This window comes from Eubalaena glacialis, chromosome 4 (genome assembly GCF_028564815.1).
Source record: "Eubalaena glacialis isolate mEubGla1 chromosome 4, mEubGla1.1.hap2.+ XY, whole genome shotgun sequence".
Classification (NCBI taxonomy): Eukaryota; Metazoa; Chordata; class Mammalia; order Artiodactyla; family Balaenidae; genus Eubalaena; species Eubalaena glacialis.
The window spans coordinates 36,083,357-36,099,615 of NC_083719.1; the positions used below are offsets into that span (position 1 = coordinate 36,083,357).

General features: G+C 45.2%; 1 protein-coding gene across 3 annotated transcripts in view; it reads left to right on the forward strand.

The window, feature by feature from the left end:
* Positions 1 to 16,259, forward strand: part of NIM1K (NIM1 serine/threonine protein kinase) — a 69,937-nt gene that overhangs the window by 52,700 nt on the left and 978 nt on the right. For all 3 annotated transcript variants that reach the window (XM_061187753.1, XM_061187751.1, XM_061187754.1), the window contains one exon: positions 14,022 to 14,290. In XM_061187753.1, the coding sequence (XP_061043736.1) occupies positions 14,022 to 14,290 (269 nt within the window). The remainder of the gene's footprint in view (positions 1 to 14,021; positions 14,291 to 16,259) is intronic.

Here is a 16,259-nt window from a genome sequence, read left to right on the forward strand (position 1 = left end):
ACCGCTGAGTCAAGGGCCTGCCTATGTCAAGTCAACTGCAGCCTTTCGGGTCACACAACCCACTGCACTGTCAGCAGGGCCCGAGGTCCAGAGAAGCGTCTCTGAGACGGGAGAGTGGAGAACACAGTAAATTGACGGACACATCATCACCGCAACAATAACCAGCTAAGCAGGGAAACCGCCACAAGCCAGGAGCAGGAGAGCGTCTAATTCCGTAGACAGGCGGTTATGTGAGGAAGACAGAAGAAAGAGGAAGGACCACAACTGGTGTTTACATAGTGACTTTCTTCTTGAATGCCAAAGGCTTCTTGCCTGTCGTATTACAGAATTAACTTAATTCTAGTCCCTTGAGTTTCAGAGAATGCGGCGTTTTCCTGTTGTGTGGATGGGGGCCTCAGTGGCCTCACTACCATGCTCTCCTCACTCCTAACCCGCCACAGAGTAGCCCTATTGTCAAAGGCTCGATGTCAGCCTCTGCTTATGGGATGGGATGGGTGCACAAAAGGAGAGGAAGGCCCAAAGCACAGGCAGAGGAAAAATCAGTTCAACAAGCACGTTTAAACAAGCCAGAAAATGTTAACAGCAGGTCACTGTGCACATTGTACTGATGCAACAGGACAGTGAATCCCGGACTTCGCCTCCCAACTTGCAGACTCGTCCCGTGATGGCCTCGTCCTGGTACCGTGCTCATCTCTCTTCTGGGTTCTATCAGAAGTGAGCCCAAGGAAAGAGGAGAAAGGTGAGGACAAAAGGAACTGAGAGTGTGAAGGAGGGGAGACCCAGATGCGGATCGACGTGGGGATGAAGAAAGAGGCAGGCGGTGTAGGTACTAGGAAGTGAGAACTCGGGGAGGATGACAGAGGCAAGACTGGAAGATTGTGACTTATGAAAAGAGGGAGGACGTTAGGCTACCGGGAGCAGACTGGGATGGAAAGACAGGGGGACATTCCTCTAAAATCTTTACCTCTACAATGGAAGGAGATTTATCAGGGAGTGGATTAGCCTTGCTGGGAATTACAAATACCCTGTCCCATTACCAGGCCATGTCAGATGACATAGTCTGAATAACAATTTGTATAAATATGGTTCCCATACAAAGCCAGCTTGCCCAGAATTGTCATTAGGTTTTCTAGGAAATATGGACAACCTGGATAAGATAATGGAGGAGATTCCCAGGGAAGCGGAGGGTTTCTGTGCCAGGGGCAGCTCCCAAGACAGTAGTTTAAAAAAAGACACCAGCTGCTCTGGATCCCTAAAGAGAAGGCTCCAGTATCGGCCCCTGCTGGCTGGAGTTTATTTTTATAGCTAATGGCTCAGATTCTCTTGGGCCTTGCAAGCTGATAGGGCAGGCTAAAGCCATCATGAGTCCCCTTTTAGGCTGATTAGAAATTTCTCAAAAGAAATGACACACTCGGCTTCTGAATATTTTATGTCCCATCTGTTGCCTCAAACAAAAGTAAAAGAGGCCATGGGTGCCTGTCCCTTTCTCTGTTGCTGTCCTTTCTGACCCCTTCATCCCTGGTCTTCTTCTCTGTTACTCTAGTCTCATGTTTCTAGAAGCCTTTCTTCTTCTCTCTCAATTTATTTATGCATCGGTTCATTCATTCTCTTTTAAAAAATATAATAAACTCTCTTGTGCCTTACAGAGATGAATAAGATACAGCTCCTGCCTGATAGGAACTCGCAGTAGATAATGGAGACAGACAGGAAATAATTGATAACTGCTGTCACAGGGTGAGGTTACAAAGGGTGTGCTCGACTGTGGCTGAAATCAGGAAAGGGTCAATTGATCAGGAAAGGCTTGCATTAGGTCTTGAGGTTTGCGGAGAAATAATGCAGGACACAGAGGAAAGGGAATTCCAGTCAGAGAGAGAGGATGTAAAGTGACTGGAGGTATGAGCCAGGGTGCGGAGTGTTTGGAGATTTAAGAGTAATTCAATGAGGCTAGTGCATGAGATGCACCCACAGAGTAGTGGGAGATATGGTGGGTGATGTAGGCAGGGACTAGATCATGGAGAATCTTCTTGCATATTTGGATTTTGTCATTCATGTATCAGGAAGCCATTGAAGAGCTTTAAGCAAGCAATTAATAAAATGATCATTAATAATTTCAGTGAGGAAAGTGAATTGAAGTTGGGGCATGACAAGAGTCAGGCATGTCAGAATAAAATATTAGTCTAATGGTCCAGATGAATGATGATGTCCACCTCAACTAAGGAAGTGACAGTGAGGATGGAGAGAAGGGGATGCATTTGAAAACTATTTTAGAGTATTGGAAAACCTGTGGTCAACTGCATGGGGGAAAGCAGGAGAGGACAGGGAGGGGAAGAAGTAAAGATGACTCCCAGGTTTCCAGCCTTAATGACTTAGCAGTGAATAGTGAATACAGGAGAAGAAGTGGATTTGAGAGTGCAGATCTGGAAGCACTGACTTGGAGGTACATGGAGGTCAAGTAAAGGAGCCCAATGACCATCTTGGAACCCAAGAGAAAGTATGCATGAGAAATAAAGATTTGGGGCCTAACAAATCTGGGGTATAGTGAAAGTCTTGTATGTCCTGTTCGTAGGCTCCTTGGTGTCAGACATTGTATCATATTGATCCTCAGACTTTCCCCACATTCATTATAACTAATAAATATTCAACAAATACTTGGTGAATTAAGTTAGTATAATAACTTCCCTGGAAAATCCAGTAGTGGTGGGAAGAGATATGGGAGGGAGCAATGCATGGCAGTACTCTCTGGTGGGTTCTTCATGCTATAATCTCCTAGAAGGACAGGACTGGGGGACTCACACAGGCTCTAGTAAAGCTTAACCGAGAAGGCCCAGTGGTTTTGAAAAAGGGGTCCCTCCTCTTGAGTACATTCATTAAAACAGCAATTTAAAATTATGTTTTCTGGGTGCAACTAGAGATTATCATACTAAGTGAAGTAAGGCAGAAGAAGAAAGACAAATACCATATGATATCACTTAGATGTGGAATCTAAAATATGTCACAAATGAACATATCTATGAAATAGAAACAGACTCACAGACGTAGAGAACAGACTTGCAGTTGCCAAGGGGGAGGGGGTATGGGGGAGGAATGGACTGGGAGTTTGGTGTTAGTAAATGCAAACTCTTATGTATAGAATGGATAAACACGGTCCTACTGTATAGCACAGGAGGCTATATTCAATATCCTGGGATAAACCATAATGGAAAAGAATATAAAAAAGACTTTGCTATACAGCAGAAATTAATGCAATATTATAAATCAACTATACTTCAATAAAAAAGTAAATTAAAAACAAATAAAATTATGTTTTCTTACTTTAAGAATGCTTAGTTAGTGGCTTTGGTGAATCCATCCTAAAAATAAATTCAGTATTACTATAACAAAAAAAGTTCCCTATTTATAATGCAAAGGACTCAAAATAATTTATATGCTCCAATGATGCAGGAATGCTCACGGATATTAAAGCATATGCACTTGGAAGGAAGTCACACAGCCATTAAAAATCACAATTGTGGAGAGTCTGTGGTAACATGGAGGATGCGTGGGACACGATAATAAATGAAAAAGCAAGGCGCAAAATTGAGTTACACTGCAATGGGGATACTTATCCTGGGCTCTTGTGAGCGTTAAGTGAGATCATTTATTCAACAAATATTTGTTGATCACCTCCCGTGTAACAGGCACTGTTCTAGGGACTGGAGATACAGAAGTGAACAAAATAGACAACAATCTGTCCTGTGGAGCTTATGTTCTAGCAGGGAGAGACAGACAAAAGTAAGCCAGTAAAATATTCATTGTGCTACGTAGTGATAAGTGACAGGAAGGAAGATAGAGCGGAGGGGAGGGGAGGGAGCATTGGGGGCTGCAGTTTTAGACAAAATGGCCAGGGACAGCCTCCCTGAGGAGGTGATCATTGAGCTGAAGGGAATAAGGAAACTGGCCATGGAGTCCATGGGGGAACGTGGTCAGGCAGAGGGGACAGCAAGAAGAGCGCCAAGGTGGGAGAGTGCCTGTAAAACTCTAGGGACGGCTGAGGCGGGTGACAGCAGAGAGTGGCAGGGACCAGATCACATAGGGTTAATATGCAATATGGCATAGTCAGGACTTTGGCTTTTCCTATGAGGGAAACCCGAGCCCTTTGTGGGAGCAGAGAAGTGAGGCGAGACCTGGCTTACAGTTAATAGGATCACCTTGGCTGCTCTGTTGAAAATAGGCTGCGAGGGGTCAAAGGCAGAAAAGGAGAGATCAGCTAGGGGCCTATCGGAATAATCCAGGCAAGAGAGAATGGTGGCTTGGACCAGGAAGGGAGCAGTGACAGGCTGAGGAGTGGCTGGATTCTGGCTGTATTTAGAAGTGGAGATAACAGGATTTGCTGACAGATTGAAAGTGGAGTGTAAAAGAGGAGAGTCAAATACTCAAGGTTTTTGTTCTGGATGACTGCAAGAATAGAGTTTCCATTTACTGAAACTGGGAAGACTGTAGAAGGAACAGGTTTGGGGTGGGGGAGATCAGTATTGGACGTGTTATGCCGGGTGTGCCTGTTACACATGCATAGCAGAGGCTGTTGGTGCCTCACTCCTTGGGCCTTTCCATTTCAGTGCATGCAGGCCAGACCTTCAAATGCCAGTCTCTCCATCTCTTTGCCTCTGGGCTTTCTCTAGCTGCTGGAGCTGCTCTTCCTGCATGCGTGGGAAATAGAGGGGAATTAATGTCTGCCAGGAACAGCCAACAACTAGTTACTGGCAGTAGTTGATGTACAAATACCCCAGCTCTCTCACTCTTTTTTTTTTTTTTTTTAATTATTTGCTTTATTTATTTATTTTTTTAAATTTTATTTATTTATTTATTTATTTATGGCTGTGTTGGGTCTTCGTTTCTGTGTGAGGGCTTTCTCTAGTTGTGGCAAGTGGGGGCCACTCTTCATCGCGGTGCGCAGGCCTCTCACTATCGCGGCCTCTCTTGTTGCGGAGCACAGGCTCCAGACGCGCAGGCTCAGCAGTTGTGGCTCACGGGCCTAGTCGCTCCGCGGCATGTGGGATCTTCCCAGACCAGGGCTCGAACCCGTGTCCCCCTGCATTGGCAGGCAGATTCTCAACCACTGCGCCACCAGGGAAGCCCTCTCTCACTCTTCTCATGATAAAACTCAAAAGATAACTCGCAGCAGGATCTTTGGAAGACGGAGGGAAAAAAAGATGCCCATCGAACTGAGAAGTCATCTCGAGACTGAAAAATGAGGCAGGCAGCTCCATATACTCAATGGATCAGTTTATTGTAGGGTGCCTTACAAGGTGGGATCAGGATCGGGCCGACAAAGATCTGGAAGCATTTGCAGCTGTACTCTGAACCGCCCAAAGGGCCACTGGGGCAATTTTATAGCTAACCTAGGGTATGGGAGTACCCTTGAAAAAGGAAGTACATTCCTAAGTCAAGGTGATTGAATGGGTAACTAGTCTCGTGGGTACCAGGAAAATGTCAGCGAAGGTCTTCATCATTATTTGGGGACTAACAGAGCATAGAGGCCACCTGGACCTACCGATCATTAAACAATATCTGTTAACTACAAAGCCCTTGACAGAGAAGTGATTTGCCACATAGTGCAGTCCTGGGTAGGGTCAGTGGAAGGACAGGAGGAATTGTATGAGCCCGAGATGATGTCAGTTATGCTAACAGCCGTGCAGGATTAACTGGTAACTTGCTTAGTAACACATCCTTAATTGGCTGCCTTTCCTCATTCTTCTACCAGTGTTTTCTGGGTACTACCTCCTTCATCAACCACTTGCACCTGAATCACTGCCTCATGATCTGCTTCTGTAAGAAGCCATACTGAGACAACCAAGTGGAGAGGTCTTGTAGGCAGGTGTATTTATGCATCTGGAATTGCTGAGGAAATTGTAGAGATGTCCAAGGACTAAGCCTACAGGTGTCCAAACATTTAGAGGCTGGGCAGAGGAAAAGAACACAGCAAAGGAGCCTTAGAAGAAGTGGCAAGACATAGGAGAAAAACCAGGAGTGTGTGTTTTCCTAGAAACCAAGTGACAAAGGTGTTTCTAGGAGGAAGGATGAAGCCTGAAAACTGGCCATTGGTTTTAGCAACTTGGAGGTCATCGGTGACCCTGAGAGGAGCTTTTTTAGTAGCAATATCTCTTAGGTTCAAGACATAATGAGGGGAGGACTGGAGACAGTGACATAGAATCAACTCTTTTTTAAAAAATATTTTTATTTATGTATTTATTTGGCTGTGCCGGGTCTTAGTTGCAGCATGTGGGCTCTAGTTCCCCGACCAGGGATCGAACCCAGGCCCCCTGCATTGGGAGCGTGGAGTCTTAGCCACTGGACCACCAGGGAAGTCCCCAGAACCAACTCTTTAAGAGAGTTTTCCTACAAAGAGAATGAGAAAAAGAGTCTGATGCTAGAGAGGGAAGTGGGGTCGAGAGAGGTTTTTTGTAGTTTCTCAAAAACTTTTTTTAATGTTTAACATACATAAATACAAAAAGTATGAAAATCACAAATATGCAGTTAAATGAATTTTCAAAACTAAAAAGACGCATATAACCACCACCAAGTTCAAAAAAGAGAACATTCCCAGTACTTTAGAGGCTCCCCTATCCCCCCCTTCTATTTACTATATCCCCAAGTATAAACACTACCCTGACTTCTAACATCACAGATTGTGTTTGCCTGTAAAACTTTATATAAATGGCATCGTACAATATGTCTTCTTTTGTCTTATTTCATTTGCTCAATATTAAACCTGTGAAAGCTGGGGACTTCCCTGGTGGTCCAGTGGTTAGGACTTGGCTCTCTCACTGCCGGAGCCCTGCGTTCGATCCCTGGTGCAAGCCGCAAAGCACGGCCAAAAAAAAAAAAAAAAAAATGGGGGAAAACCATCCGTATTATTTTATGTAGTTTAGATGCTTCATTCTTATTGCTATATAGCAGCCCATTGTACAAATATACCACAATTTATTTATCCATTCTACTGTTGATGAACATGAGGATAGTTTCCAATTTGGGGCTATTATGAATAATGTTACTATGAACATTCTAGTACAAGTCTTTTGGTAACATGTATGCATTTTTGTGCGGAAGACTTTTTTTTTTTAAGATGGGTAAATAGCATGAATGTATGCAGATGGAAAAGATTCAGTAGAAAGGTTAAAACTTATGATGCAGGAGAGAAGGGAGAAAATTTGGATGCCTGTTCTTGAGTAGAGGAGAGTAGATGGAATCTATTCAACATGTAGAGGGGTCTTAGCTAGGCCTTAGATAGGAGCAGGGACCATTTATCCAGAGAAACAGGAAGGAAGACAGAGTTTATGGGCACAGATTCAGGTAGGCTGGAAGAAGTGGCAGAAGGAACTTGAAGAAATTCTCTTCTATGGCTTTCTTCACTTGATAAAATAGAAATCAAAGTCATCAGCTATGAGTGAGGAGAGAGAGAAGGTATTAGAGATTTGATGGGAGAAGAGAAGCCATGAAAGCGTCATCTAAAAGTGTAGGGGCGCTATTGGACCAGGGAAATATAGTGTGTCTGCCAGGAGCAATAAAGACGCACCTGAGGTTATAGATCATGAATTCAAAGTGAGACAAGCCGTCATAGTCACTGCATGGGTGTAGGCAGAGAGTAGGTGGGAGGCTGGATTTAACCAGGGTGTGGTTCAGCTGAGTAAACACGATGAGAGAGACCAGAGATGTTGAGGGAGTACACAGAGCCATGACAACAACAATAAAGATGCTCCTCCAGGACTTCCCTGGTGGCGCAGTGGTTAAGAATACCCCTGCCAATGCAGGGGACACAGGTTCGAGCCCTGGTCCGGGAAGATCCCATATGCCGCGAAGCAACTAAGCCCGTGCGCCACAACTACTAAGCCTGCGCTCTAGAGCCCGCGAGCCACAACTATTGAGCCCGCGTGCCACAACTACTGAAGCCATCGCACCTACAGCCCGTGCTCTGCAACAAGAGAAGCCACTGCAATGAAAAGCCCACACACTGCAACGAAGAGTAGCCCCCTGCTCACCTCAACTAGAGAAAGCCCGTGCACAGCAACAAAGACCAAACACAGCCAAAACTAAATAAATAAATAAATTTAAAAAAAAAAAGAAAAAAGATGCCCCTCCAGTGCACGCCACCAATCCTCCCCATTCCTCAACCCAGAAACCTTTACCTCTTCCTCAACCCTAACCCTTGGCTGAACCCCAAGTGCTATTGATGCTCCCTTCTAAATATCTCACCCTTTCCTAGTTGGATTAAATTGCTGTAATCTGTCTCCCTCATCCATATTTATCTCATCCTCTGCACTGCAGCCAGAAGCGGTCTTTTAGAAAATGCAAGCCTGGTCATGTAGCTCGCTCTCTGCTTGAAACTTTCTAGTGGTTTCTCTTGGTTACCAGAGGGGAAGGGTGCAGGCAAGAGATAGTTAGGGAGTTTGGGATTGATATATACACACTGCTATATTTAAAATGGATAAGCAACAAGGACCTACTGTATAGCACAGGGAACTCCGCTCAATATTATGTAACAACCTAAATGGGAAAAGAATTTGAAAAAAAATGGATACATGAATATGTATAACTGAATCACTTTGCTGTTCACCTGAAACTAACACAACATTGTTAATCAACTATACCCCAATATAAAATAAAATAAAGAAAAAAAAAAGAAACTCTCCAGTGGTTTCTCAAAGCCCTTAATCTGAGGTCCAGAATATGACTCACGGACTTTGGCCCTGGCTGACTCTCCAGCCTCGTCTTGGCTTATCTTTTCCTTCATTCCCCATGTGCCAGCTCCACTCTCTTCTTTCAATTCCTCAAAGGCAGTGGTCTCCAAAGTAGGGTGCACATACCCATGGGGGTGCCCACTGGGATGAGGGAAGAAAATATTAGAACTTCTTTTCTATATTTATTTGTAATTACATGTTTTTAATTTCCATGATTACATACATTTAAAATGTGTATATTAGTAGTGCATGCATATAATTTATTAATAAATATACATAGGCAGCAATGCTCAAAAATGTTTTATTAGTAAAGGAAGCTAATCAAAAAAGTGTATAGACCATTACCCTAAGGTATTAGGGTCTTTCCTGCCTCAAGATCTTCTCTCCTATACAACCCTAGTATTAGAATCTCTCCTTATTGCTTCTCCCCTACTTTCCTCTAGTTAACACTTAGACTCCAGGAAAAGTGTTAAAAATCTTCCCTGACCCTCTAACTCAGGGTACATCCCCTTGTTTTTTGCTCCACTGCATCCCGCTCTCTTACCCTCCTAGCCCACTGTGCCGGACATCTTCCATCTGCTTCCCCAGATCCATTTTCCACCCTTCATTTTGCTCTCTGTCCCAGACTACATCACGTCTCTTTAGTCCTATGGGCTCCAGTTGGCTTTGGCTTGTAGGGAGCCCTTGAATTGGATCAAAGGAAGGAGAGGGAGAGCCTGAGATCTGTTCCCCCAGCCTGACTGTGAGGTTGATTCAGGCCAGCTGTACGTCTGGAAGGACGTCTCAGCTCCCCTCAAGGTAGCTTTCTCTACACAACACTCTAGGTTCTAATATCTGCTCCCTCCCCCTGTCCCTTTGATCCCAAAGACAGATTTTGCTTGGTCCACTCTAGGTTTGAAATTTTGAATTAGTTGCTGACACTTAATGATTAGAATGATTGCATTACAATTCAGATGTCACTTGAAAAAAATTAGATTTGATAACACTGAGTCTACATCCCAAACAGTAACAATTGTCTGGAGTTGAGTAGCAGCTGCCCCTTTGCTCTGGGGCATGTACTCCTCAGGACTCCACAGTCCCCACTACTCCCTATTGCCTTACAATAAGCTTTCCACCCTATTTCCACCCTGGCCTCTAGAGACATTTGAGTTTGCAAGTCCTGGTTTAAGGAAATGTGTCAGTCTCTTCACCAAATTTGGAGAAAGGGGAGGTTTACCTCTCGAATTTCTCTACTTCTCTCTCTCTCCTCTCCATCACTACCGAGAGAGTCCTCTCCCTGCCGTTGCTATCATCACCTACAAAACCACCACCCTGCCCTCAGGTGTGCTCTGCTCCTATCCCTTTCCCACACTGCAGCCAGAGTACCCATTCTAAAGTGGATATCTGGTTATGACAATCCCTTAAAACCTTGTAGTGTCTTCCTACTGCCCTAAAAATAAAGGCTACTTTAAAAAAAACAATTGAAGTATGATTAACTTACAATACTATATTACTTTCAGGTGTACAACATAGTGATCCAATCTTTTTATACATTACAAAATGATCACCATAGTAAGCCATCTGTCACCATACAGAGTTATTACAATATTACTGACTATATTCCCTGAACTATACTTTACATCCCTGTGACTTATTTTATAACTGGAAGTTTGTACCTCAATCTCCATCACCATGTCAACCGAAAAAAAAAATGCACAACCTAAAAGTTGAGAATTATCTTTTATTCAGCAGACAAAACGGAGGACTTAAGCTGGGGACACAGTCTCTCAGATGGCTCTGAAGAGGTGAGGGGGGAGCCAGGGTATATAGGAGCTTTTGCAACAAAGACCAGGTAGTCAGAACTTCCAAAGATTACTGTTAATTAAAGAAAACCAGATATTGCAAGTTAAGGAATTCAGCACTTTTCTGTGTATGGGAAGATGCAAAAGTCTGGGCTCATTGAAATCACTCCTTTGATATGCACCTCAGCCCCCTGGGGCCAGTATCCTGCGCTTTCTCATTCTGAGTCTCCTCAGGATGCAGGGGGGTCGGGTGGCTGCAGGGCTGACCGCTTGATGGCTGGCATCCCATTTCCATCCTGAGTTCCCTCAGGGCTCACCTTCAGCGGCTGTAATGTGAAGGCTTAATGGCTGCAACATCCTTTGTTTACTGATATGTCAGGCAAAGTTTTTTTTTCTCTGAGAGTGTATTTCTTCATCTTCCCACCCCCAAGACTACATTTCTTGAAATAATTTCCAGGTCTCTGGGTAATGTGACGCCTGCCTGCTACTGCAGGCTGGTTTGCGACCCCTTCCCCCCAGCCTCCCAATTCTCCATGCCCAGCATAATGGGCTCCTCTTAGATCCTCAAACACAAACGTGACATCTTGCCCAGACCTGGCACACTGTCCCCTTCCCACGGCCAAGTAGTGGGCCTCCCTCCTCACCTCCTGTTCACAAGGCAAGTGTCATTTCTCAGGGGGTCTGTTCTCCTATCTGCGCCCCTTCCTAACATGTGCCACGCTTGTAATAAGGGTTTTTTCAAAGTCTCTCTGTCTCACTGGACTGTAGGAACATGTCTGTCTTTTTCACAGTCTGGTGCAGAGTAGGTACTGCCTGAACATTTGTTGAAAGGGTGGACTTAGAGACCTAGTTCTTCACGAACCGGCAATTTCTACCACTTAGTGACAATTCAGAACACCAGGGCTTTTTCAAACGTTTCCTATGATTTTACATTTACGTTATGCGGCATGACTATAATCTGATTTAACACAAAGTGGAGGAAACAGGCTGGGGCTAGAGTGAGCCATCGGACGCCTAGGGTGTAGAATTTCAGAACGCATTTCCTCTCACAAACCTTCTCCTGCCTCACTCTGGTCCTGGCCGTGGGAGGGCAGCCTTTCCTAAGAACCTCTCAAATATAAAACTGAAAATCGAAAACTAGGATTGTCCTAAAGGGAGGTTTGAGACAGCGGCCTGGACGCACCCCAACCGGATTCTTGGGCGGTCGCAGGGTGAGCAGCGCGCGTGCAGCTGCGGCCGCCGAGGGGGCGGTAGAGAGGGACCCGCACCTAAGCAGAAGCCTGGCCCGCGCTGGGGACGACCGGCCGGAGCAGCGGCCTCTCCTGCAGGCAGGCTGCAGGCTGAAGGATGGAATTCATTATTCTAGCCCTTGGAATAACAGCTCGCCTACCAGGCTGCACAAAACCAGAGTTTCTGTTTCAGGTAAACAGCGGCGGGGAATCTTAATCCTAAAGCCTCAACAGTAGAAAGGACGCGACCAGCGGGGGGAGAATGCCCCGGGGACCGGCCGTGGCGGTCCATCCGTCTGCTGGGAGGATTGCCTGCGGAGGTCGCGGGGGCCCTGAGGGTCCTGCTTCGTCTAGCTTCCCTCCTCCTTCCCCACCCGAGCAAGCGCGGCCACCTCAGGCACCAGCGAACCCTGCCTCTTCGTCTTCCAGGAGTCCTAATGGACCTACTTTAATAAACCGATAACACTCCTATTTTAAACTAGCAGCTTCTATTTTCATGCCCATAACCACTGTGCCAAAGTTCCTCAAACCAGTTGTTTTGCAAGTAGGTCAAACAGGCGCCCTGCCATCCCGTTCTCCTTGTTTATTTGCCTGGAAAATTCTTTCTTATCTAATAGAAAGTCTGGTCCAGTTTGAACCAAAAAATAAATGAAGTGTTACTTTGGAGTACAGATTCATTCATTTTCAAACATTAACCATTTTTATTACACAATCTATGTTAATTGTATAATTAATTGTAGGAAAATTAGAAAGCACAGATAAGTAAAACAAAGAAAAATTAAAAGAAAACCATCCATTAGCGGGGGATAAACTGGGAGATTGGGACTGACATATATACATTACTATAAAATAGATAAATAATAACCTGCTGTATAGCACAGGGAACTCTACTCAATACTCTGTAATAGTCTACATGGGAAAAGAACCTTAAAAAAAAAAAAAGAGCGGATATATATATGTATAACTGATTCACTTTGCTGTACACCTGAAACTAACACAACATTGTATATCAACTATACTACTCCAATAAAAGTTTTAAAAAAAGAAAACCATCCATTATCCCCCTATTAATAAAATAACTATTCTAAACATTTTGGTGTATATCTTGCCAGATTTTTTCCTATGCAAATGCATATTTGTGTTTTTCCTCACTTGTTCTATATGGAGCAACTTTCCATGTTCATAAATAAAGATCAACATGATTATTTTGATAGCTGCATGGTGTACCATTAGAGAGATAGATGAACCACACTTTAATCATCTCTCTTGCTGGACGCTTAAGCTGTTCCCAGTGTTACAGAAGTCTTCTTACACAAGCAATCTTGTACATGTGTCAGATTATTTCTTTAAGATTAATTGCCAAAAGTGAAAAGGGTGGGTCAAAGGGTGTGACCATTTTAAAGACTCTCAAGACATAATACCAAACTACAGTCCACAACCATCTTACCAACTAGGCCTCCCACCAGCAGCACCTTGCAGTGCCCGACTCTCCATGGCTTTCCAACAATCCAGACACACCGAGCACTGGTGTTTCCTGTACTGGTACATGGTGTGCCAGGCACAGACAAAGTCAAATCAGATCAAACAGCCCACGCAAGGAAGGGGGTAGGAGGAAGAAACAGATGAAGAGTCAATATTTATAGGTAAATGTGCTGAGATTATAGTACAGAGAATACACAGAAACTGGATGTCATCATCTTCCTGGGACAGGTGTCATAGAAGGCTTCCTGGAAGAGGTTGGTTCTGAGGCTGGCCTTGAAGACTCATCCGGCATTAACTGAGTAAAGAACAGGAAGGAGTGATGAGCCAGAGACAGGAAATAATCCAGGTAGATCCAGGTAGAGGAAAGATTCCAGGCATGAATGTCCTGTACCTTTTCAGTGAACAGCAAAACGTTCTGTAACGGTTAGACTACAGGGTGCATGGGGAGGTGGTTAGGAGTGGTGGGCCATGAGGCTGAAGAGGTAGCTTGGGCCTGATCAAGAGGGGCTCTGTCGGCTAAATAAAGGTGCTTTAACTTTATCCAGAAAACTGGATAAAGCTCACCAAACTGAAACCTCCTTGGGAGGCAGGAGTTGGCATTAAAACCTGTACATGGTAGAGTCACACTGATCTAAGGGACCAGCATGGATGTTGAACTCAAAAATTGCCATTTGTCATTACTGCTGAGGAGCTTTCTGAGCTGGAAATAACCACTTAACTTCTGTGTCTAGTGAAGTAGAGGGACTAGGTTCCTTCCAGTTCTAAATAGCTATGAACTCAGGCACATCCTTTGACTTTTTTTTTTTTTTTTCCAGAAAAGGTGGCCATTAAGATCCTGGACAAGACCAAGTTAGACCAGAAAACCCAAAGGCTCCTATCCCGCGAAATCTCCAGCATGGAAAAACTGCACCATCCCAACATCATTCGCCTTTATGAAGTCGTGGAGACTCTATCCAAGCTGCACTTGGTGATGGAGTATGCAGGGGGTGGGGAGCTCTTTGGGAAAATCAGCACCGAAGGGAAGTTCTCAGAACCAGAAAGCAAGCTCGTCTTCTCCCAGATTGTGTCTGCCGTGAAGCACATGGTGAGCGGGGCGAGGAGGGAGCGTCTTGCTCCCATTCTACCCACAATGGGAGCGTGGGGCTTTAGTTTACCATCATCTAAGCATCCCCGAAAGCTTTAGTCCTACAACGGCAGACAGCAGTCCCTTCTGTGAGAGTCAGATGTCTGGCTGGGATTGTGCTCCTTGCCTCCAAAGCAATGCCCAGGGATCTCCAGTTACATGGCAGCCTCCTGGCCTCTGCAGAAGTTGGCAGGAGTCACTCTGAGCAGCCAGATGACCATCACCCCCTCCTTGGCCACACGCATTCCTCCAACCCCATCTTCCACTACTCGGAGAGCTGGCTTCTCACTGCTTCTTGGCCTTGCCTCCCTAATTCTGTGTCTAGGATGCCCTCTCCCCTCTTTTCACATCTCACATCCCCAATCCCATCCACACTTCGTGACCCAGCTCAGTTCTGTCTCTCTCTGTGAAACTTTCTTCAATCTTCGGTCAGCCCGCGCTGATCTTCATGCCTTTGGTGAACCCCACTAGCTCTTGCTGCCTCTGTGCTCAACACGTTAACACTTGCTTGTGTCATTCTTATTTTAGTTGTCTGATTATGTCTTTAAATAAATCTGGACTCCGTAAGCATACTCCCCAGTTCCTCCATGAACTGGTTCTCCTGTGCCCTCCCTATTGTTGGTTGTACTGCTGGGCACACAGGAGGAATCTGACTTGCAGACCTGATGACCACTTGTACCACTCTGTTAGTGCAAAGGTTTTGGCTGCCCTCTTTGCCCAGCTCTCAGTCCAATTGGCAGGAAGAGACACTTGTCTGGTGTCTATATTAGTTGAGAGGCTGTTTCTAGTTTGCTCCTCTGTTCGGATGTCGTGAGACAAGAACTGGGATCAGTGAGCTCCTGGCCAAATTATTAGCAGGTTACTAGTGACCTAAGGGGCCCAAGATAGCAGCTGGGAGGGAGGGGGGGAGGAAAAAGAAGTGAGCAGGGAGAACCTGAGTGTGATGGTAGTGGCTGTTTCAGACCTGTGGTTGTCATCTAAGTGGCCCTGTGCTGGGGTGAACTTTCCCTGGGCCAGGGAATAAGCCAGACCCATACCAAGCAATGGAGCAGATGGGCAGAGTCTTGCACGTTCTACTTGGAAAAGAGATCTGGTGGGAGAGCAGAAGAGGATCCAGCAGTAGAGGATGCAGCCTGAGTCCTCTGAGGCTCTACACCCTGACCTTTCTCCTAGCTCTCTGGTCTCCAAAAAGAGGAAGGGTGAACGATAGACATAGATCCAAATTTTATCGGGTTTGTTTGCTATGTGCCAGGACCATGCTGAATGCTATAGATACAGCATCACATACAGTTCTCACAACAGCCTTATGAGGAGGTTCTCAGCGTCCCATTTTACAAAGAAGGAAGGCGACACTCACATACACAGCTGGTATAGTTGAATCTAGAATTAACCAAGATGTCAGGCTCCAAAGCCTGGATTCTTGCCACAGGAGATCCAGCTGGAAAAGTGACATTAAACCATTTCCCAAGAGCCCTTGGCATTAAACTGGTCAAGGGTCTTCAAGGTTGTCTTGGATCCAGAATTCAAGGGTAGGGATTGGATCTGCTGCCAGAACCTTGCCCAACATAGTATCCTCCCTTCTATTGAATTCTATAGCAATAAAGGAGCCCACCCAAAGGAGCAGGGGTGTGGAGTTGGGGGAGGGCTCCTCACCTTCTTGGAGTTGGCCTTTCTCAAGAGATTGCTCAGCCAGAAAAACCTATACATGGTCTCAGAAACGAAGGATTACTGTTTCACTGTGTTTCACAAGATCTGGGTCTTACTTCTGGCCCTAATTCCTGAGTCCACGTGTGTGGGACAGACTCCAACCCTCACCCCACAGAACAGAACCTTTGGTCTGCTTGGAGGGTGTGGGCTTTACACTGGACTAAAGGTTATGACAGGGCAGCTCTCCAGATCTGAGGTTTGACATGACTTAAGTTGATCTCCA